Source organism: Grampus griseus (assembly GCF_964374135.1).
Source record: "Grampus griseus genome assembly, chromosome: 19".
Taxonomy (NCBI): Eukaryota; Metazoa; Chordata; class Mammalia; order Artiodactyla; family Delphinidae; genus Grampus; species Grampus griseus.
This window is the reverse complement of record NC_139013.1, coordinates 9,615,423-9,639,465: the sequence shown is the minus strand read 5'-3', so window position 1 is coordinate 9,639,465 and position 24,043 is coordinate 9,615,423. Positions and strand designations below refer to the sequence as shown.

General features: G+C 48.7%; 1 protein-coding gene across 1 annotated transcript; it reads right to left on the bottom strand.

The window, feature by feature from the left end:
• Positions 1 to 1,352: 1,352 nt before the first annotated feature.
• LOC309836683 (optic atrophy 3 protein homolog) lies at positions 1,353 to 9,894 on the bottom strand (the record flags this gene model as incomplete). Its single annotated transcript, XM_082676784.1, has 2 exons — positions 1,353 to 1,753; positions 9,867 to 9,894. 2 exons carry the CDS (start codon positions 9,892 to 9,894, stop codon positions 1,353 to 1,355), a joined length of 429 nt encoding a protein of 142 aa, XP_082532910.1.
• Positions 9,895 to 24,043: the final 14,149 nt, after the last annotated feature.

The following is a 24,043-nucleotide window of genomic DNA, read 5'->3' as shown; positions in this document are numbered from 1 at the left end:
TCTGCCTTCCCCTCACCTTCCTTTTTCCCACCCGAACCTGCCCTCAGACTCCTGCAGCTAGGGTGGCCTCTGGCCCCTCTCGGCCTTCCTGCCTCCCTTCCTCTCTGTGCCCCTCACTAGGCAGCTTCCTCACTCCTTCCCACCCTGCCCCAACCACTTCACCACCCTAGAGAAAGCCAGGGGCAGTCCCTCATTGACCGCGTGCCCTTGGACAAGACCCTTTGCTTCCCCTGGGCCTCAGTTTCCCCATCTGGGAAAGGGCTCAAAGGATGACACTGACCCCTTCCCACCAGATCCCTCCCAGCCTCTAATTTTAGTGAGCCTGCCACCCATTTTGCAGACGTACATCGTGGTTCTCAGACACATTCTCAAGATGACTTTCCCCCAGAGCTCCTTAAATTATACAACATTTACAGTCTAAAAAAAAAATAGAATTCAGAAATAACAGAGCTCATAACACATCCCCTTTAATGGTTCAATGGGTTGGCAGGGGATAGGTGAGGTAGGTAACACTTAACACTACCTGGTGGAATTATTCCATTTGGTTGGAGGTGATGAACTTCAGGGCTGAGGGGGCAGGTGGAGGAAGCCTTTGCATGAAGGACGGGGGTGGACACTGGGTGTCCAGTTCAAAGGCAAGAAGTAAGGGGGAATCCCTGAGTACTCTGAAGAGGAGATTTGGATGGAGGAAAGGGTGGAGGGATCTGTTGGAATGATCCACTTAAAGAGGGGAGGACCCCAGTCAAGGCACCAGTGGTGGACTAGAGAAGCCACAGGGAGACCCACTGGAGCTAATGCCCACCAAGATCCATCCTATTCCCTGCCCCCCCAGAAGAGTGAGGTAGATGGAAGGTCAAGGGGTAGGGAAGTCCATCAGAGGTTTCTATATTTTCACTACAATGGTCGGTACCAGTGAAGAAGTGGGATGAGGTGTCCTGGTGTAATGGATGAGGGTCCCAGGAAAAGGACCACTCAGGTAAGTTGGAGGTATGAGTGACAAAATTAAATGGTCCATGTGCCCTGCTGGCCCTCCTGTTGGTGCGTGGGTGGGGTCCAGTGGAAGACACTGCTTTTCCATTCCAAAGTGCTAAACCAGTGGACGCGGTGGGGCGATGGGGGTCGGGCTGGAACGTTCCACCGGTGGATGGGGGTGTCCCAGTGGAAGGTACCCCTCACTGGGCAGGTTAGTAGGGAGGTGACCAGAAGCCTGGTTGGATCAGCCCCAGTCCAAGATCCCTTCTGACTCTAAAGGGACCTGGTGGTATTAGCTGGGCCGGTTCAGGAAGGGACAGTGGGGACAGACATGGCAGCCCAGGCATCAGTCACGTCTGAGATCAGGGCCCTGCGGCCCCCTACTCCTCGGGCGTGGGCTTTGCCTGGGGCGCGGGCGGCGGGTCCAGGGCGCAGAGCTGGGCGCGCATCTCTTGCATCTGTGCCTGCAGCTCCTCCAGGGCGCCCCGCGGCGGCGCCGCCTGTACCTGCGCCTGCAGGGCCTCCAGCGCCAGCGCCAGGCGGCCCCCCTCGTCCCGCATCGCGTCCCAGGCGGCGCGCTGCTCCCCCTCCTTGCGACGCTGATACGCCTGGTGGCGCCAGTACTCCAGCACCAGGCAGCCGCCGCCCACGATGAAGATGGTGGCCTCGCCCAGCAGCTCGGCGCCCAGCTCGGCGGCCGCCGCCTCGTTCAGCGGCTTGACGGCTTCAGCATTGAAGCCCATGAGGCGCATCTTGGCTCGCATCTCGGCCCAGTGGTACACTGCGGGGGAAGACAGGGGTCAGGGATCTTTGCTGGGAATGCAAGCCCCGCCCCTCGACGCCTCGGTGTCCGGGTCGGAGCAATGGCGATACGGCAACCAGAATCGCGGGCGCCAGCGGGGAATGGGCCCCTTAACCAAGACCCGCGCCGGGCCTCGCACGCGGAATGCCCAGTTAGTTATCTGGCCAGGGTTGGCCCTGACGGCATCTTTTGAAAACGTCCAGAAGATTCTGGTGATTGGCTGGGGATGAGAATTGCTGCCCTGAAGGGGAGGTCCAGAGTGGAGGCCGCAATCTCTGGGAGGGGGTGGGAGCGGTCAGAAGTCCAGGGCGGGTGTAAAGCTTGCTCCTTCTGCCCCTCCCATAACCCACCTGCCAGGCTCCTTCCCTCTCCCCGAAGGTGGAGCCGACGGTGCTGCGCTCCGTCCTGACGTGTGTTCACTGTGGGGTTTGGGGCTTTGGACGGAGCTCAGGGCTGCAGCTCCTGCTCTAACGCCAACTCCTTCCTTCTCTAATCACTTACTCGTGTGAACAAGGATTATCAGCATTGTGGTCACTTGTAAATGCAACATAAGCCTAGAGTTGATGTTGAAACCTGCTTCACTGCAGTAATAATTAATATTCATTCACTGATACATGAATTGATGGGAAAAATAAGGTTCCTTGGGCTCATTAAGGGATGAATTTCTGAAAACATTTATACTTGACCCCTTCCAACCGTCCTCCACAGCAGCCAGGCTGACCTAATTAGGTTTTCTTCCTTTAAGTTAGAAGAATAACATGCACATGGGGGGAATCATTTAGACTACATAGAAGGGGGTAAATTGCAAGACAGAAGTCCATCTTTCCACCTCCAGCTTTAGTTCTCCTATTCCTCAAAGGAATAGGAGGACTATTTTTTGGGGGCTGCACAGCGTGGCTTGTGGGATCTCAATTCCCACACCAGGGATTGAACCCCGGCCACAGCATGGAAAGCCTGGAATCCTAACCACTAAGAGGTTAACCACTTCTATTGGCAGACCAGCCAATAGTGAAGGACTTGAATCACCTAAGAAGATAAAATCTAAATGGCCACTAGACATGTGAAAAGATGCGGTCTTTTCATTACATGTCAGGAAAATATTAATTAAAATCACAAAGAGAAAGCACTCTACACACACCAGAATGGCTGAAATGAAACACCCACACATCCTAAGTGCTGCCAAAGATGTATCACACTCAGACTCGGAGGAGGTAATTGAGGACACCCACTCTGGCAGCTGGTTGGCAGTGACTCCTAAATTTAGCATTCAGTGCTCTATGAGCCAGCAATTCCGCTCCTGGGTGGACACCCACAGAAACCTGTCACATGTTCTCTGAAAGACATGTTCCTGCATGTTCACCTCAGCGCTATGAAAAAAAAGACTCTAGACCACCCAAATGCCCACCATAGAAGGACTGGTAAAAAAGGATGCACACAGTGAAACACTCAACAACAATGAGAACAAATGAACCACAGCGACATACAAAAAGCTGAATAAATCTCACAGACAATGTTGAGTGAAAGAGGCCACACAAGCATACATGCTGTGTGATTCCATTTATATAAAGTCCCCAAAGAGGCAAATTCAATCCACAGGGTTACAAGTCAGGATGGTGGTTACCCTTGGGAGGCATAGTGACTAGAAGGGGGGCATGGTAGGGTTTCTGGGGGGCTGGTTATATTCTGTTTCCTGTTCTTTCTGTGAGTTTATCAAACTATACACTTAGGATTTGTACACTTTGCTTTAGGTATACTGTAATGCAGTTAAAAGTTTTCATAACCCAGGGCTTCCCTGGTGGTGCAGTGGTTAAGCGTCCGCCTGCCAACGCAGCGGAGATGGGTTCGAGCCCTGGTCCGGGAAGATCCCACATGCCGCGCAGCAACTAAGCCCGAGCGCCACAACTACTGAGCCTGTGCCCTAGAGCACATGCTCTGCAACAAAAGCAGCCACCACAATGAGAAGCCCGCGCACCGCAACGAAGAATACCCCCTGCTCGCCGCAACTAGAGAAAGCCCGCGCGCAGCAACAAAGACCCAACACAGCCAAAAAAAAAAAAAAAGTTTTCATGACCGAAATGAACGAGAGTTGTCCAGCCACCTTCCCGATCTCTTCCAAGTGACTTTCACTTGCAGCCTCTGGTGAGGCCCAGAGAAATGCCACTGTCTGGTGCCACGCCCTTGGTCAGTCTGTTTCCTCCCTGTTGCCCATGGGCAGCCAGACTTGGCCTTGGCCACCTGTCAGATGAGCCTGAGACATCTAACTTCAAGGTGTCCTGACTGCCTATTTAACACTCTTCCTGTTGGGAAAGTACACTGGCCCCTCCCAAAAGGAGCCCCAGGCTTATGATGTCCCCCAGGCTCCTGCCTGGGTGCAGGAAGCAGGGTCGTGATGGAACCTTGAACTCTCTATTCTCCCTGAGGGTCTGTTAAAAGGCAAAATGGATTCAGAATCCAGGACTGAGAAAGTCCAGGCCCCCACTCAAAATGGGAGGGGGACGGGCACGACTATGGCCTGTGTTAAAGGGACTCAAAGACAGGATGACAGCACATTCCTTTCTTTTTTTAAATTTTTAAAAATGTATATATATTTTTTGGCTGCGCTGCGGGGCCTGCGAGATCTTGGTTCCCCAACCAGGGCTTGAACCCACGCCACCTGCAGTGGAAGCGAGGAGTCTAAACCAATGGACGGTCAGGGAATTCCTCACATTCCTTTTTGTTTAAAAACCAAAATTTGAATCCATCTGTCAATGACCTCCATAAATCTAGACAGTTTCTTAAAGGTAAAGGCTCAAAAGGGAATCTCAGCCTGAAATTGAGGAGGATTTTATGTCACAACCTATAAATGAAGCTATGCTTGCCGAGCACAGTAGTTAAAACAAAACAAAGCAAAAATGGTGAAATTACTCGTTTGCTTCCCTAGCAGTGTCTTACATCCCCAGGCATGCTTTTGCCAACTTACCAACGCTTCTGAAATATTTCGCTACTAATCAATCTCACGAGTTGCAAAGGAAAAAATTAAAAGAACGAATGAGCTTTACATATTTCAACACAGAAAAATCTCCCAAACATAACGAGAAGAAATACTAGGTCCAAAAGATACAAACAGCGTGATAAAAACAAGAACGTGCGCTATGGACACACGTATATATTCAGGAAAAGTATAAAGTCTCACAGGGACTAATACTCAGCAACTTCAGGACAGATGAAGGAGGAAGGAGTGAGAACGGGGTGAGGCTTTTTAGCTTTAGTCCCTAAACAAGGGAATAAAACTCAAAGCAAATAGGGCAAAGTGTTAACATCTATTAATTCTAAGTGGTAGGTCCATGGGTGTTTGTTATAGTATTTCCTCTATGTCTGCAATATTTCACAATTAAAAGGAAAAAATTAGTTCAAAAAGAATAACAATTATATTTTTTGGCCATTTGGAGAAAAAAGGATTTTGATGAATGCACAGTGATAGAAATCAGGTCAGTGCTTCCCTGAGGTCAAGTATGGCGGGAGAGATCGACTGCAAAGGAACACAAGGAAATTTGGGGGGTGAAGGAAATATTTTTAACTATGGTGGTGGTTTCGTGGCAAATACCTGTGATAAAACCCATCAAAGTGAACCCTTAAAATAAGTACAGTTTATTGCATGTAAGTCATACCTCAAAAAAAGTTGTTAAATAAAAAGGAATTTTATAAGATTAAGAAAGTGAGAAGCCACAGACTAGGAGAAAATATTTGCAAATCATATATCTGATAAAGGACTTGTTGCAGAACATATAAAGAGCTCTTAAAACTCAACAATAGGGGCTTCCCTCGTGGTGCAGTGGTTGAGAGTCCGCCTGCCGATGCAGGGGACGCGGGTTCGTGCCCCGGTCCGGGAGGATCCCACATGCCGCGGAGCGGCTGGGCCCGTGAGCCATGGCCGCTGAGCCTGCGCGTCCGGAGCCTGTGCTCCGCAACGCGAGAGGCCACAACAGTGAGAGGCCAGCGTATCGCAAAAACAAACAACAACAAAAAAAACCTCAACAATAGCTGGGAATTCCCTGGCAGTCCAGTAGTTAGGACTCGGTGCTTCCACTGCAGGGGGACCCGGTTCAATCCTTGGTCGGGGAACTAAGATTCCCACAAGCCACATGGCGTAGCCAAAAAAAAAAAAAAAAAGTCAGCAGAGAAATACCAGTCAAAACCACAATGAGATTCCATTTCACACCCACTAGAATAACTGTATTCAAAACAACGGCCAGCTGCACACAACAGCCAAAAAGGGGAAACAACCCCAAAGTCCATCAATTTGTGAACGGATAACAAAATCTGGTATATTTATACAGTGGAGTATTATTAATACATAAAAAGGAATCAAGTACTGATACATGTTACGACAGGGATGAATCTTGAAAACATTATGCGCAGTGAAGGAAGCCAGACACAGAAGGCCACGTAGTGTATGATTCTTTTCTATGAAATGTCCAGAATAGGTAAATTCATAGAGACAGAAAGCAGGTTAGTGTTCGCCAGGGGCTGGGGGAGGGGAGGATGGGGAGAGAACTGCTAATGGACTTGAGGGATCTTTTCAGTGATGGAAATGTTCTAAAGTGACTGTGGTAACAATTGCACGACTATGTAAATTTACTAAAAATAAACTGTCCACTCAAGACAGGTGAATTTTATGGCATGTAGATTATACCTCAATAAAGCTGTTTAAACAAACAAACAAGCAAGCAAAAGTAGAGTCTCTCCCGCTGAAATTAGCAAATGCTGCTGTGCAGATGCGTGGGCTTCTCATTGTGGTGGCTTCTCTTGTTGCAGAGCACAGGCTCTAGGCATGTGGGCTTCAGTAGTTGTGGCACATGGGCCCTAGAGCACCTGCTCAGTAGCTGTGGCGCAAGGGCTTAGTTGCTCCACGGCCTGCGGGATCTTCCCAGACCACGGCTCGAACTCGTGTCCCCTGAATTGGCAGGCGGCTTCTTAACCACTGTGCCACCAGGGAAGTCCCTGGACCTGAAATCTTGAGCAAGGTATCAAGGATGCCAGAAGTGCCTAGGAGTCATGCAGGAGGGAGGATGGCAGGTGAAGGGCGGATGGGGGGTGGTACCCACGGCGCTGTCAGTCCTCTGACCTCAGGGGTCCACCAGTGTCTCGTGCTCATGGCAACCTGGGGTAGATGCCTTGCTGCCAGGTGTTGGTCCAGCCAGGGACTACATTTCCCAGTGCCCCTTGGGGTTAGGTGTGGCCAGGGCATTAAGTCCCGGCAAGGGGAATTGAGGTGAAGTGAATAGAGTGCCACTTCCAGTCCTGGTCCATAAAACCTGTGCTCTCTTCCTTCATGCTCTTTACTGACCTCTGGCTGGAGTGGACATGACCCCCATGTTCTAGGTGCCATTACACATTTTGGGTCTCTTGGTGACAACACTGGTGTCCTGAACTACAGACCTCCAAGATTCCTGCTGATTTTCCTAGCCTTGGTCTCCAATATATCCTTCCAATATATTCTTTTTCTGCTTCCGTTGGCCCAGGATGGTTTCTGTTGCTGGCAATGCAGAGTGTTCACTGATGATGACAAAAATTCAATGCTTTGCTAGTATTTCCTCTGAGCTAGGCACCTCCCTAAGTGTTTTACATGTATTAACTGTTTCGATGTCGTAATAATCCCACAGAGGAAGTTCTGTTGTCAAGCACAAAGACATCCGGTGAACTCCAGCTCATCCAGATAGTATGAGGTGGATCTAGGGCTTGAGTCCAGGAATTTCAGTGTCAGAGCTCACGCTCTCCTCCACGATGCTCCACTGCCCTCCAGACAGATGCTCTAAGCCTAGAAATGACTGCCAGTTACATCCATTTTCACACAGCACTATTCACAATAGCCAAAAGGAGAAACAACCCAAATGTTCATTGACAGATGTACAGATAAACTGTGGTCTATCCGTACAATGGATATTATCCAGCCATAAAAAGAAATGGAGTACTAATACCTGCTGCAACAAGGATGAACCTTGAAAACATGATGCTACGTTGAAAGAAGCCAGACACAAAAGTTCTGATTGTATGATTCCACTGATAAGAAATGTCCAGAACAGGCAAATCCCTAGAGATAGAAATCAGATTGCTGGTGGCCAGGAGTTGGAGGGGGAGGGGATGGAGAGTAGCCACTTAATGGGTACCAACTCTTATTCTGGGGGTCATGAAAATGTTTTGGAATTAGATAGAGGTGATGGTGGTACAGTGTGGTGAATGTACACATGCCACTTATTCACTATAAAATGGTTAATTCTATGTTATGTGAATTTTACACCAATTAAAAAACAAAAAAACAAAACTGCAAAACTCCACACAAGGGGCACCCTCGGCCACAGTTTCGGCTCCTACCACTGCCTGAGCTACCCTCACTGCAAGAAGCCAAAGAAGAGCAGCTGTGGAGGAAGGAGCCTGCTTCCTCCATGGGCCCTGTAACTTGACATGTTTTAATTTTTTTAACTGAAGTATAGTTGCTTTACAATGTTGTGATAGTTTCAGGTGTCCAGCAAAGTGATTCAGTGATACACGTGTATCTTTTTCAGATTCTTTTCCATTATAGTTTATTACAAGATATTGAATGCAGTTCCCTGTGCTATACAGTAGGACCTTGCTGTTTATCTATTTTATATACAGTAGTGTGTATCTGTTCATCCCAAACTCCAAATGTATCCCTCTCCCCCTTTCCCCTTTGGTAACCACAGTTTGTTTTCTGTGAGTGCAACCTGACGTTTGTGATCTGCAGCCAGAGGCAGCTGCTCAGTGGTTCCTTGGGGGAGGGGAGAGGGGAGGGGGGCAGGGGGAGGGGCTTGAGGAGACTGGGGAGTGATGAGATGTGTCTACTACCTTCAATGTGGTGGTGGTTTCACGGGTGCATACGTATGTCAAAACATCAATTAATACGCACTACTTTACATAAAAGAGGTATTTTATAGGTAGAAAAAATAGATATTTAAATATTGTAAATCAACTGCACTTGAATAAAATTAAAAAAAATTTAAACCATCAAATTATACACTTTATATACGTGCATTGTACTGTGTGTCACTTATACCTCTCACTTAAAGCTTAGACCTCACTTAAAGCTGCTTTGACAAAAAAATTCGAGATAAGGCAGAGAAACAGAGAAAAAGGACTGAAAGAGTTTGTGGCAGGAGAAAGGGTACAGAGTGGGTAGCGTGGGGCTGGGAATTGCTTTTGATAAGCCTTAGAGAATGTTTTGTTCTTTAAACTGACAATAAAAACAAACATTTAGTGTAATTACACACGTGCACACGCACAGACACAATACTCGTGGGACCTGAGCACTGTTATCTTGGATCCTTGCCCCCTCACCTGATTAGTCACCGGATCTGATGAATCCCAGTCTCTGCCCCTCAGCGCCCCCTGCAGCTCCCCAGCCGGCACTACTTCAGCCCCGTCCTCTCAATCCACGCTCCCCAGGGAGTGATGGTCCCAGAAAATAAAAAGGCACCGAAGCCACAGCCCTCTCCTGACGAAAACCCTACTGCAGTGGCCTCTACTAGCTCACAGAAAACGTCCTGACTCCTTAAAATGGCCACAAGGCCCAATGGGATCTACCCCATGGTTGATGGGGAGTTTCCAACTGTTCATTCAGTGCCCAGACCCCTCTGCTCTCTCCCACCCCTGGGCCTTTGCATATGCTATTCCCTCTGCCTGCAACACTCACTCCTCCCCACACCCACCCTGAATTTTCAGATGCCTCCTCCTGTTGGGAGTCCTTCGTGACCCCCCAGGCTGGGTCCATCACGAGTCATGCGGGTTCCCCCATCCCAGGTCCACGCACTGTGGGTCGTCACTATCTGTGGCTGGACTGTCTCCCTCGTGACCTGGGAGTCCTGAGAAGGCAGGATCCAGAGTGTCTTGGTCACCACTGTGTTCCCAGCACAGCCCTGCCTAGCACAGGACTGGGCACAGAGATGATATTCATGGAATATTTGCTAAAAACATAAACGAATGAATGAATGAATCAATCAATGAATAAATAAACTACTCACCAATTACAAAAGGGCAAAGGGCACTTTTCCAGAGGCAGACCTGGTGGTCATCACCTGAACCAAGTGATCAAACTCACCATCATCAGAAACGGGACACACCGACATCGTGTCCTGATGGAGTTGCCAAGGGAAAGACGCAGCACCACACACATCGTTTTCCCGCTGAAAATGTTCACTCTGAATCTAATTATGGTCCAGAGTGTGGGTCAGTTGCTACAGGGCAACTGAGCTGGAAGTTCCAAAAACCCAAAGTTATAAAAATCCAAAAGAGCTAAGGAACTGTCTTAGCTTTTTCAAGATTAAAGAGATGTGACTATGAAATATAATTTGTGGATCATGATTGGATCCTGGATTGGAGGTGGAAGAAAACTCTACAAAAGACATTTTGACATTGTTGGAGAAATTTGAAAAGAAGCAGTTTCTTAAATGACATTATGAAATTATTAATCATTTTCTTAGTGTATAGTGGTTTGTGGATTATGTGGGAGAAGGTCCTTATTCTTAGAAGACACTTGCTTCAGTTTTTAAGGATGGGGACTTCCCTGGCATTCCAGTGGTTAGGACTTGGCGTTTTCACTGCCGAGGGCTCAGGTTCGATCCCTGGTCGGGGAACTAAGATCCCGCAAGCCGCACAGCATGGCCAAAAAAAAAAAAAAAAATTTAAGGACAAAGTGTCGTGGCATCTGCAAATTACTTTCAAATGATTCAGCAAGAAAATCTGCGTATATATAGAGACAAAGATATAGATGTAAACTGTTATGGACTAAAATGTTTGTGTGCCCCCGAATCCGTATGTTGAAGGCCTTACCCCCAATGTGATGGTGTTTCTTGAAAGTGGGGTCTTTGGGAGGTAATTAGGTTTAGATGAGGTCTTGGGGACAGGGACTCCATGATGGGATTAGAGTCCTTATAAGAAGAGGAAGAGACACCAGGGCTCGCTCTCTCTCTTTGCCTTGTGAGGACACAGTGAGAAGGCGGCCGTCTGCAAGCCAGGAAAAGGGTCCTCGTCAGGAACTGAATCTGCCAGCGCCTTGATCTTGGACTTCCCAGTCTCCAGAATGTGAGAAAATATATATCTGTCGTCTAAGCCACCCAGCCTATGGTATTTGGTTATAGCAGCATGATAGAAGACATAAACATGGGTATAGATGGAGACCTAGGTATTTGAAGGACATAAACAGGACACAGTGTGAACAAGGGATGGATCCAGTAAGGGCACTTGGGTGTTGATTGTGTATTTTCTTCCATTGCTCTGTAGGTTTGAAAAATTTTCCAAATAAAATATTGGAGAAAACTGAAATATAAATAACAAACAAATAAATAGTATTTATGGAAAATACTCCAAAATGTAGGAGCTGATTATTTCTGCGAGATGGGTTTGGTGGTGGTCTATGATTTTTAAATTTTCTCCTATGAACACTGATGACTTGTTTGTTAAATCAAAGAGGAAAATTCAAAACCTATGCATGATCAGATCCAGCGGCGTCATTTCCAGGAATTATTCTTAAGAAGCTAAGGATGGAATGCACAAAGATTTAGCCCATGGTCCCTGAGGACACCCCTCTGCCTAGCATGGCTGTTTGGGAAGGTCCTTTCCTTCCAATCACCAAGGCATCCTAATGTTGCCTTTCAAGTCAAGTAGAAGTGGGGCCGCTGTTTGGTGTGATATGTCCATCTTCTAAGCTTAAAACTCAAAACTCATAGGAAACCTGGAGGGGTGAGGGGGCAAACTCTGGGGTACCTTATTCACTGTCTCTTGGAGGGTCCCTGCAAGACTGAGCCCCAGGTACTCACAGAAGTAATCTGCTTACTAACATATCCTGTAAAGACTTCCTTCCTTTTCTGTCTCACTTCCCTCTGGAAGAGCCCCTTGTTCCTCCCCTTCAAAGAGTCAAAGAATAGCAGTAATTTATTATCCCTGTAATTACTTTCTGAAGAGGGGGATAAGGGCCCCTATTGGCAGCTAACTTGGTTATTTAAGAGTCAAAGAGTTTCCGTCTGGAATGATGAAAGAGTTCTGGAAGTAGATGGTGATGGTTGAATAGCACTGTGAATACACTTAATGTACTTAATGCCACTGAACTGTACACTTAAAAATGGTTAAAATGATGAATTTTATGTTATGTATATCTTGCCACAGTTTACAAAGAAAAGGTAACTTGGTAATGAGAAATTGGTTTAGGTACTGGCCTATTTCACCCCCAACTGGTCAACATCTACTGGGTGTACTGCAATGCGGTCCTGAGTTAGCGCACACCCCACAAGGTAAGGGCTCAGTCCCACGAGACTGCCCACACTCCAGACATCAGCCACAAGTGGGCTTCCCAGGCCATGTTCACTTCTGACTCACTGGCTGCAGATTCAGGGCTCCCACAGTTCTCTCAGATTCAATAACTGGCTAGAATGGCTCACTGAACCCCCTGAAAATGTTATACTTACAATTACAGTTTTATTATAAAAGATGTACAGAGGGTGAGGTCTAGGAGGGAACACAGAGCTTTCTTTGCTCTCTCCCTGTATCAGAACAGCAATCAGAACAGGACTCAGGCTGCCACCCAGGAAGCGCTCAGTTTCATCAAGAGTGATGAAATCTTGGCCAAGTGACTGAACTCAATTTCCAGAGCTCCCAATATAGCTAGTTTAAAATCACAACCTGGGACTTCCCTGGTGGTCCAGTGGCTAGGGTTCTGCACTCCCAATACAGGGGGGCCCGGGTTCGATCCCTGGTCGGGGAACTAGATCCCGTATGTATGCTGCAACTAAGAAGTCCACATGCTGCAACTAAAAACTCCCCACACCGCAACTAATACATTTATTTATTTAAATCAAATCAAATCAAACCACAACCCTCTGGGGGCAGGGGGCAGAGATAAATTAGGAGTTTGGGATTCACACATACACACTAATATATATAAAATAGGTAAGCAACAAGGACCTACTGTATAGCACAGGGAACTCTACTCAATATCTTGTAATAACCTATAATGGAAAAGAATCTGAAAAAAATATATATATATATAACTGAATCACTTTGCTGTACACCTGAAACTAACACAACATTGTAAATTAACAATACTTCAATAAAATAAAAACAAAATCACAACCCTCTACATCTTATATCTATACCTTATGTCTAGGTCTTTCTGGTGACTGGCTCGGTTTGAGTCATGCCATTAGCATAACAAAGATACACCCATCCTTTAGGAATTTATGAATGACTTTGAAGGGTTGTGTTAGGAATTGTGGTAATGCTTACATATATTCTTTATTACCAAGTGAGTTACTTGCATCTGGAGCTCATTGGTGATTGACTTTGCAGGACAGAGGGCAGAAGACAGAAGCTGTCTTCCCCAGGTGCTGCTGGCCTCCGTAACATGTGCCAACCAGGGGCCTCCAGACGCAGGCCAGGGCCCATGACCAGTGTCAGCGGCGGATCCGGACTCCTTATCTTCTCAGGTACAGGCCTGTCCCCACCACCCTCCTCCTCCGGCCTAGCTCCCCGACCCCCACGTCTCTCTCCCCTGCAGCTCTCTTCCTCGTGCTGTTCCCATTCCTGCACGGATGGCCCCATCTCTCTAACGGTGACCACGGGTGCGGGGAACAGGGAAGTCTGACCCCTCTGGGGTGGCTGGGCAGCAGCGAGGGGCTCAACCTCCACCTCCGTGCTCCGCATCAGCTGAAATGCCAACCTGAGTGTGGAATTCTGACCCACTTCCCACCCCCGGGTCCTGGGGTCGTCTGTGTGGATCTCCCATGCCAGCCCCTTGCGCTGAATACGGGTGCAGGGGGGTAGGGAGTGCTTCCCGGGAGGGAGGAGAAATGGGGCACCTGCTGGGCTGGGAGGGAGAAGGGGCGTGATCGGCCGAGACAAGAGCCAAAGTCCAGAGTCCGGTCCCAGCAATTCCCTGGAGGCCCCTGGAGGTTAGGACTCGGTGCTTTCACTGCTGAGGGTCGGGGTTCGATCCCTGGTTGGGGAATTAAGATCCCGCAAGCCACGCGGCGCGGCCAAAAATAAATAAATAAATAAAGAGGCCCATCTTACCACAGGCCCAGCTGGCGAAGCATTTCTATTATCCCTTATTTCAACCCCACTACCTGACAGCCACTTTCACTCTGGGTGACACCCCCATGAAGCAGACAATCCCATTTTAGAGATGGGAAAAGTGTGGCTCAGAGGGGTGAAGTTAACTGCCTGAGGGGGAGAACGGAGCTTAAACCCTGACCGGGCGCTACTTGCCTAAGCAACTTCAGTGACATTAGTTGCAGCCCTAGAACCAGGTAAGTGTACTTCTTTGGTTGTGACCGCGGCGCCCAAGGTGAGCGGTTGGTAACCCTGCGCACAAGGGCAGGAGCCCACTGAGGGCTGGAGAGCTCAGCACAGAACCCACGCCCCTGGGCCAGGCAGAAGGCAGATGAGAAGGAGGCAGCCAGAGGAGAGGGGTCACGACTGCTCTGGGGACAGAGGCGGATGGGACGTTGGACATCAGTGCTGGGTAAAGGATGAACGGATGCAGGGAAATGCAAATCAGAACCACAAGGAGATACGACTTCCCACTCACTAGGGAATGGGATAATCAGAGAGTCAGATAACACGGGTTGGCAAGGATGTGGGGAAATGAGAACTCTTATACACTGCTGGTGGAAATGGAAAATGGGGAGGTCAACGTCCGGAATAGGCAAATCTATAGAGACAGTAAGTAGACTGGTGGCTGCCCAGGGCTGAGGGGTGTGGGGAAGTCGGAGGGAATGGGGAGCAAGTGCTAATGGACACGGAGTTGCCTTTTAGGGTGATGGACATGTTCTAAAATTGATTGTGGTGCTGACTGCACAACCCTCAAATACACTAAAACCCACTGAATTGTAGGCTTTAAATGGGTGAATTGTATGATATGTGAATTCTACCTTAATAAAGGTATTTAAGAAAAAAAACAAAAACAAGGGAAAAGGGAATTCCTTGGCGGTCCGGTGGTTAGGACTCCATGCTTTCACTGCCAAGGTCCCGGGTTCAATCCCTGGTCAGGGAACTAACATCCCGCAAGTTGAAAAAAAACAAAATGAACGGATGCGAGGGGGATAAGGGATGGGAGCAGGGCGCAGGCAGAGGCCCTCCGCCCAGGCCCTCCTTCTGAGCCGTGTCTGGCCCCAGGTGAAGAGCTGGTGGTGAGAAAGGAGCCGTGGCGGCTCTGTGGCAGTGTGACGCTGGACCCCAAGCACCGGAAGTGGAGCTGCCGCAGAGCCTTCTACCGTTTCCACCACCTCACGCAGAGGTGCTGCCAACCTGGGGAAGTTCATGGTCATCCCCATGAACCCGGAAAAGTTAGAGGCTGAAGACTGCAGGACATACACCCCAGAAAACTCTAGGTAGGTCCTGGCCCCGCCGGCGTCTTCCCTTTCTGCTCTGGGGGTCACAGAGACCCTTTTCTCTCTCCTTCCTTCCCGGGAGCTCTGCCCTCCGCGGAGGGGCTTGTCTGTTACTGGACAGGGCATCTGTGCCATTAACTTAGCTGCGTTCCAGCTTCCCACTGTGTGACCTCAAACAAGGGTCCTGCCCTCTCTGGGCCCAGTCTCCCTGTCACCAGGTTAAGGTATGCACAAGAACTTCTCATCCACACAGAGGGGGGCTGGGGCTTTCAAAGTCCCTTCCCACAGTTCCAGAAGTGACGTCAGGGGCAGCCCCTCCTGTGTTCTGCCCTCCTCTGAGCCCCTCCCCCGCTCCAGGTCCCAGATGCCCACATGTGTGTGATGGGAAATCTCCTGGGTGTCTCACAAGAGTGGCCGACTCCAAACGTAGGCAGGCACGGGGGTGGAAAAGAGGCTCAGCTCCTGGTTGTTGGAAGTCACAACCAGGTGGAAATCACTGGAGGGCCACTGCACCGCACTGAGGCCTGCTGCCCCCCTCAAGGGTCCCACAGACACTTCCAAGATCAGGGGAAGCCCTGTCTCTGAAGCTGGGCTGGTGGTGACCCGGGTGTTCAGTTTTCTCTTCTCTGTGTTTTACAGAATAAAGTGAAGGCTGGTGATTAGATTTGTGTATGTTCTCATGCGAAGATGTCCCTGATGGAACAAGCCTGGTATTGATGGGCACACACTCTCATCTGGTTTTGATGAAAAGCAAATCGTACTATTAACTGGTTAGAAATGTGGGACTTGCCTCTTTTCCTACTGGCTGATTACATTTTCTGAACAGATGTTACAGAACAGGAAAGAACAAGAGCAATCTCCTTTCTAGGAATTGGAACCTCTATGGATCCAAAAGTGAACTTCTCCCAGGAGCATGCGTCCCACCCGCCCCGTGGGAAGCGTGCACTAACTCGCAGTCACGTGCAGTATTCCACGTTGCAGGGAAGCCCATCCACCTGCCGTCCCGGGGGTTGTTGCTATCTGAGTCACACTTGGGAAGGGAGAGAGAAGCCTTGGAGCCAACCCGATGCTTTGAGTGTGACTCACCAAGCCCAGGACCTTAGCTCCCGAAATGCAAGATCACACGAGGTAACTGCACGTGACTGGCTGGTGTTGGGTGTCCTGGTCTCATGCTCCCCTGGAAAGCTGGGGAACGCTGGGGCTGTGATACTTCCCTCTGCTCCCAGACCCCCTCTCTACTCTTGCCTGCCCTTCTCTGCTCCCAGGAAGCTGAGTGCCTATCCTCTGTTTCTGGTGGGCACGACTTTGGGCAGTGCCCTCAAGAGAGGAGGGGACAGGTGGACTTCCCTGGTGGCGCAGTGGTTAAGAATCCGCCTGCCAATGCAGGGAACACGGGTTCGAGCCCTGGTCCAGGAAGATCCCACATGCCGCGGAGCAACTAAGCCTGTGCGCCACAACTACTAAGCCTGTGCTCTAGAGCCCGCGAGCCACAACTACTGAAGCCCGCGAGCCACAACTACTGAAGCCCATGCACCTAGAGCCCGTGCTCCACAAAAAGAGAAGCCACTGCAATGAGAAACCCGCGCACCGCAACGAAGAGTAGCCCCCGCTTGCCGCAACGAGAGAAAGCCCGCTCGCAGCAACAAAGACCCAGCATAGCCAAAAATAAATATATAAAATAAATTAAAAAAAAAAAAAGGCGGGGGGCAAAGGAGAAGGTGGAGGTGGGCATGTCTCCCCTGTCCCCTCCGTGGCTGGGCTGCAGCTCTTACATCTGCCCGTCTTGGTGCTGGTCCTGGTGCCTTTCTGACCATCTCTGGGTGGTGTCCAGTCCCTGGGAGCCTTAGCTCCTCCCTGGATCCTTCACCACTCCTGCCCACACTGCTGTCCTGCACGTGCTTCAGTAAACAAAACGAACAAAGCAAACACACAGGAAAAACTCACACAGCTGCTCAGGGCTCTCAGGGGCCCTGAGGTCCTGCACAAATCTGCCATCGCCAGCTCATCTTGCCCCACCCCTGCCCTGCTCCAGCCATTCCGACCGTTCCCTGTGGCCACCGGGTCTTTGCACATGCCGCGCCCTTTACGAGAACGCCCTTCCCTCGGAAACTGCTGCTCATAAATGAGAAGGGCTCATAAATCCACCCTCACCTGGCCAAGGGGGTCTGACACCTTCTCCTCCAAGACTCCTTATTGGTCACTTAAAATACAGATCTAGAGCATTTTATAGAATGATGCCCACTTTGTACGTATGTGTGTATCTACCAATATATATACGATGCCTCACTTTTTTCTCTATACACACGCGTGCGCCTTTAGGATCATGAAACAGAGCTAAAAGTTAACAATGATCATCTCTGGGTAGTGGAATTACAGATGATTTTTTTCATTTCTCAGTGTTCTTGTTTCTCAGTGTTTGCTGCGGTTTCTATAGTGAGCCTGCTGTCTCTTGAACTCTGTAGAAAATATGATTGGGAAACGAAGTGATCGGAATGGGATTCCTTTTGACACTGACTCCTTGAACTCCAGGCCATCCAGTGCCCTCAGCTCCCAAGTCAAGAAAGGCCTGGAGCCATACCTTCCTTTCCATGGCCCCAGGCCCTGTATGATCTGGTCACCGGCCCCTCGTCCTGCCCACTCAGCTCCAGGACTAAGCCATGAAATCTTTTTTTTTTTTTTTTTTTGCACATCCCTCCTCACTCACATCTCTGGGCCTTTGCACAAGCTGTCCCCTCTGCACCTGGACTTCACCCCATGTATCTTTTCCTTTGTTGAATGTAATCTGTATCCTTCCACTGCAATAAATTATATATCAGCTTTTCTGAGTCCTACTTAGCAAATCATCGGGTCTGAGGGTGGTTTGGAGGAAGCCCAGCACAAGGAGATTCAAGGATTCAAAGATATGACTCTCGTAAAATCCTTCTCACAGTGCCTGGAGCCTAAGAAATGTGAACTAAAAGAGATTAGTTTCCTCTGTGCCTCAGTTTCCTCCTCTGTAAAATGACGGTTATCATCATCCCGCACTCTTAGGGTGGGGATGCTTATAACTTGAGGCAAAGAAGGTCTTCCCAGACAAGGGAGGAAAAGTAAAATCCATAAAGTAAAAGACGGAAATCTGGCTTATTAAATTGAAAAACTTGGGGACTTTCCCTGGTGGTCCGGTGGTTGGGAGTCCACCTTCCAACGTTGGGGATGCGGGTTTGATCCTTGGTCGGGGAACTAAGGTCCCACACGCCGCGGGGCAACTAAGCCCGCGCGCCCCAACTACTGGGCCTGCGCGCCTCAACTAGAGAGGCTGCGTGCCGCAAACTATAGAACCCACGCGCCGCAAGTAGAGAGTAGCCCGTGCATCGCCACTAAAGACCCCACATGCCACAACTAAGACCCGACGCAGCCAAAAATAAAAGAATAAATAAAATAAATTTTAAAAATTGAAAAACTTTTGTAAAAGTACAGAAGACCTCACAAAAAAGCATTAAGGATAAGCAAAGTAGGCATTTCTTTTTTTTTTTTGGCCATGCCATGTGGCTTATGGGATTTTTTTAAAAATTTATTTTTAGCTGCATTTGGTCTTCATTGCTGCACACAGGCTTTCTCTAGTTGTGGCGAGCGGGGGCTGCTCTTTGTTGTGGCGCACAGGCTTCTCATTGCGGTGGCTTCTCTTGTTGCAGAGCACAGGCTCTAGGCGTGCAGGTTTCAGTAGTTGTGGCACGCGGGCTCAGTAGTTGTGGCTCACGGGCTCTAGAGTGAAGACTCAGTAGTTGTGGCGCACAGGCTTAGTTGCTCCGCGGCATGTGGGATCTTCCTGGACCAGGGCTCGAACCCGTGTCGTCTGCATTGACTGGCGGATTCTTAACCACTGCGCCACCAGGGAAACCCAGTTTATGGGATTTTAGTTCCCTGACCAGGGATCGAACCCAGGCCCTCAGCAGTGAGAGCACGGAGTCCTAAGCACTGGACCACCAGGGAATTCCCCAAAGCAGGCATCTCTCACAGAATTCAAAGGTCCAACAAACAGCTGAAAATATGCTGAGCCCACTAGGGATCATCTGGGAAGCACAGACCACACCCTCCATGCCAGCCTTCTCACCCCAAGGCTCTAACGAGAGGTTTACCAAGAGTATCCCCATCTCAAAAGAAGGGGTAGTATGCAAATTCTGTGAAGTGCACCAACAAATCACTAGAGAAGGACGATGGAATAGCCTAGAAAAAGTGGATGCGGTATATTAAATGGTGGTTCCCAATCCCCGGATCTCGTGAATCTTACTTTATGTGGCAAAAAGGACTTTACAGATGTGATGGAGTTAAGGACCTTGAGATGCGGAATGTTCCTGGAGTATCTAGGTGGGCCCCAAATGCAACCCAAAGTGTCCTGATGAAAGGGCGGCAGGGGGAGATCTGATCACTGTAACAGGTTGAAGGGATGAACACACCCAAATCCCTAAAACAGGTGAATGTTGCCTTATTCGGCAAAAGGGTCTTTGCAGATGTGATTAATGTTAAGGATAGTGAGATGAGATCATCCTGGATTACCCCGCTGGGCCCTAAATCCAGTGACAAGTGTCCTTATATGAGAGAGAAGAGGAAAAGATACAGGCATATAGAGGAGAAGGCCACGGGAAGATGGAGGGAGAGACTGGATTGATGCAGCCACAAGCCAAGGAAAGCCTGGAGCCACTAGGAGCTGGAAGAGGCAGGGAACAGATTCTCCCCTCAAACCTTTGGAGGCAGCACAGCCCTGCCAACATCTTGATTTCAGCCCAGGGATACTGATTTCAGTTTTCTGGCCTCAGGAACTGTAAGAGAATAATTGTATATTGTTTTAAGCCACCAGGTTTGGGGTAATTTGTTACAGCAGTCACAGGAAGCTAATACGATGGACAAAAGACTTGAACAGATCTAATTTTTATCGAATAATTGTATTAACAGATGCAATTATTATCTTCTCCAAAGAAGATGATGAGAATGGCCAATAAGAGCAGATAAAGATGCTCAACATCATTACTCATCAGAGAAAGACAAATTAAAACCACAATCAGATACCACTACATACTTACCAGGATGGTTAAATTAAAAAGAAAGAGAGAGAAAAAAAAAGACTGTCGACATGGAACATTGTGAAGAGCAGGAGAATTTATTATGGTAAAGTCACTCTTTTTTTTTTTTAGCTGCACCGCATGGGTTGTGGGAATCTTAGTTCCCCAAGCAGGGATTGAGCCCAGTGCCACAGCAGTGAAAGCACCGAGTCTTAACGACTGGACCACCAGGGAACTCCCCTACAGTCACTTATTTAAATATTTTATTTTATTTTATTTATCTGTTTGTGCCGGGTCTTAGTTGTGGCACGTGGGCTCCTTAGTTGTGGCATGTGAACTCTTAGTTGCGTCATGTGTGTGGGATCTAGTTCCCTGACCAGGGATTGGATCTGGGCCCTCCCCTGCATTGGGAGCACAGAGTCTTAACCACTGCGCCACCAGGGAAGTCCCACTTTTTTTTTTTTAATTGGCATTTTCTCCTAAGTGTAAACATAGGCTCGCCCTGTGACCCAGAGATCCCCCTCCTAGATATTCCCTAGGGAAACGAGCGTGATGCCCACCAAAGCCTGGTGCCAAAGTGGCCCTAGCGGCCTCACTCAGAACAAGCAGGAGCCTGGAGACAATTTGCGTGCCCGTCAGTCAGTTGGCTGGTAAACAAAGTGTGTTCTAGTTGACAATGGAATACTACACAGCACCGAAAAAGGACAAACGATTGCTACACAGAACAACACAGATGCATCTCCCAGATACTATGTTGAAGAAGCCAGATCCAGAGAAGAACATTCCCTGTGAGTCCATGGATATGAAGTTCAGGAACAGGCAAATCTAATCTATGGTGACAGATTTCAGCACAGTGGTTACAGCTGGGACAGGGAGGGGGTGCTGCCTGGGAAGTAGCAGGAGGGGGCCTTCTGGGGACCTGGAATGTCCTCTGTCTCCATCTGGGTGCTGGTTCCCAATGGATCCCCATTTATAAGCATTCATTGAGCCCTCCCTATACCAGTGCACACGTTACTGTGTGTTTGTTTTATTCCAACTAAAAAAAAAATCAGACGAAAAGGGAAACATGCAGTGAGAAAATTGACCCAAGGATAGAAACAGAGCTTCTACAATCTGGAAAAAATAAACTGCTCAACAAAGTGTGGGCTAGTTGGGACTTCCCTGGTGGCGCAGTGGTTAAGAATCCGCCTGCCAACGCAGGGGACATGGGTTCGAGCTCTGGTCCGGGAAGATCCCACACGCCACGGAGCAACTAAGTGCGTGCGCCACAACTACTGAGCCTGCGCTCTAGAGTCTGCGAGCCACAACTACTGAGCCCGTGTGCCACAACTACTGAAGGCTGTGCGCCTAGAGCCCGTGCTCCGCAACAAGAGAAGCCACTGCAATGAGAAGCCCGTGCACCGCAACGAAGAGCAGCCCCCGCTCGCCGCAACTAGAGAAAGCCTGTGTGCAGCAACGAAGACCCAATGCAGCCAGAAGTAAAAATTAAAAAAATATATATATGAAAGAATAAAAAACATTAAAAAAAATGTGAGCTAGTAAACAAAGGTCTGACTAGTCTTTTGATATAGACTACTAAACGTGCTGTCAAAATACCCATGTCCAGAGTTGAGGAATAATTTTCTCTCCCAGGCAACATAGGGGAAAGCCATGAGAAGTCTCTGGAAAATCCAGGCCCTCCACACCTCCAGCAAAGTGGAGTAGGCTTGCTCTTTCCTTCTTTCTTTCTTTCTTTCGGCCACACCGCTCGGCATGCAGGACCCCAGTTCCCTGACCAGGGATTGAACCCAGGTCACAGCAGTGAAAGCGCTGAATCCTAACCACTAGACCACCAGGGAACTCCTAGGCTTGTCCTTTCTTTAACTGAAAGGCCAGAGCTACTCGGGATGAGCCATCAGATTGTGGGAGCAGATTAGTTTCCTGTGGCTACTATGACACACTACTAATGAACTGGACGGCTTAAAACAACAGAAATTTATTCTCTCACAGTTCTGAGGGACAGAAGTTCAAAATCGGCATCACTGAGGCAAAATCAGGTGTCAGCCCGGCTGCGCTCCCTCCCAAAGCCTGAGGGGAGAATCTCTTCCTTTTTTGTTTGTTCTGATCACACTCTGAGTCATGCTTGTTCAATGTCCTCGCGACCTATCACCTGTTCATCAAGTCTTTGCATCTCTGTTTAAGTAAATGAGGAAACTGGGGTTCAGAGAATAACTTTCTCTGGGCCACACGGGAAAAGGGCCAGGACTGTTTTCTCTTGCCTCATAGCGCAATGTTCATGTTACTACTGCCACACCATGTTTTTTTTTTTTTTTTTTTGGGTTCGCGGGCCTCTCACTGTTGTGGCCTCTCGCGTTGCGGAGCACAGGCTTAGTGGCCATGGCTCACGGGCCTAACCGCTCCGCGGCATGTGGGATCCTCCTGGACTGGGGCACGAACCCGTGTCCCCTGCATCGGCAGGCGGACTCTCAACCACTGCGCCACCAGGGAAGCCCCCGCACCATGCTTTGAGATCAGCCCTGCAGATGCTAATTATAAAACAGCCCAGTGTTGGGACTTCCCTGGTGGTCCAGTGGTTAAGACTTCGCGCTCCCAATGCGGGGTTCCCGGGTTCGATCCCTGGTCAGGGAACTAGATCCCGCGTGAATGCCGCAACCTAAAGATCCCGCGTGCCACAACTAAGACTCGGTGCAGCCAAATAAATAAATATTAAAATAGCCCAGTGTTAATAAATAGTAAAACCCCGACTGTTTTTTAAAACTTTATGTTGAATATATCGACTTTATATATTTTCAGCTCAAAGACCATGACACCTGTTCATGGAAGATCAAACCAAAAACGTTCTTCTGTATGATACTTGATAAATACAAAAAGGTTTTTCAGGTGCATTGTCGACCTTATGAAAATTATGATAATTAAGTTTTTTAACTGGTTCAGTAAGAGCCTTTCAATTTTATTTATTTATTTTTATTGGCCACGCCCCGCAGCTTGCAGGATCTTAGTTGCCCGACCAGGGATCGAACCCGTGGCCCCTGCAGTGGAAGCGCAGAGTCCTAACCGCTGGGCCACCAGGGAATTCCCTATAATCAAATTTTTATTCTACGTTAGAGAGATGCTGAATTTAAGTAGAAAGCGTTTATATAATACATATTTTGTGACATGTATAGGAGAATACTCAGCTAGATGAGGGTAAGTTTTCAGCAGACTTGTAGACTCAGCTGCCCAAAATATCTGAGTAGTACAGCAGTGAAGAAAACAGACTAAGTCACAAAGAGTGTTGGTTAATTCGCAGATACTAATTTACTGGCTGCAAATTGGGTTGTAACTTAATGCCTTTTAGCCAATGCCTCAAAATAAGTAAAAATAAGCTTCTAAATATTTCAAAAGTTTCTTGAGAGGGATATTTTGCAGGGGATCTTCTGTTCCCCAAAAAGTGACAGCAATCCTAAATATCTTCTCCCTAGAGATTCAGAGCCCATCTGCTTTTCTTTTTTTTTCTTTTTGCGGTACGCGGGCCTCTCACTGTTGTGGCCTCTCCCGTTGCACAGCACAGGCTCCGGATGTGCAGGCTCAGCGGCCATGACTCACGGGCCTAGCTGCTCCGCGGCATGTGGGATCTTCCCGGACCGGGGCACGAACCTGTGTCCCCTGCATCGGCAGGCGGACTCTCAACCACTGCGCCACCTGGGAAGCCCCTCAATACCTTTAACTCAATCACATCTGCAAAAATTTTTATCCGATAAGGTCACATTCACAGGTTCCAGGGATTGGGACCTAGGCTCCTTAGGGGGTCACCATTCAGTTCACACTATAGGATGGGAGGGCCTGGAGGCTATCTGGCTGGGATTTGGCCAGGTATC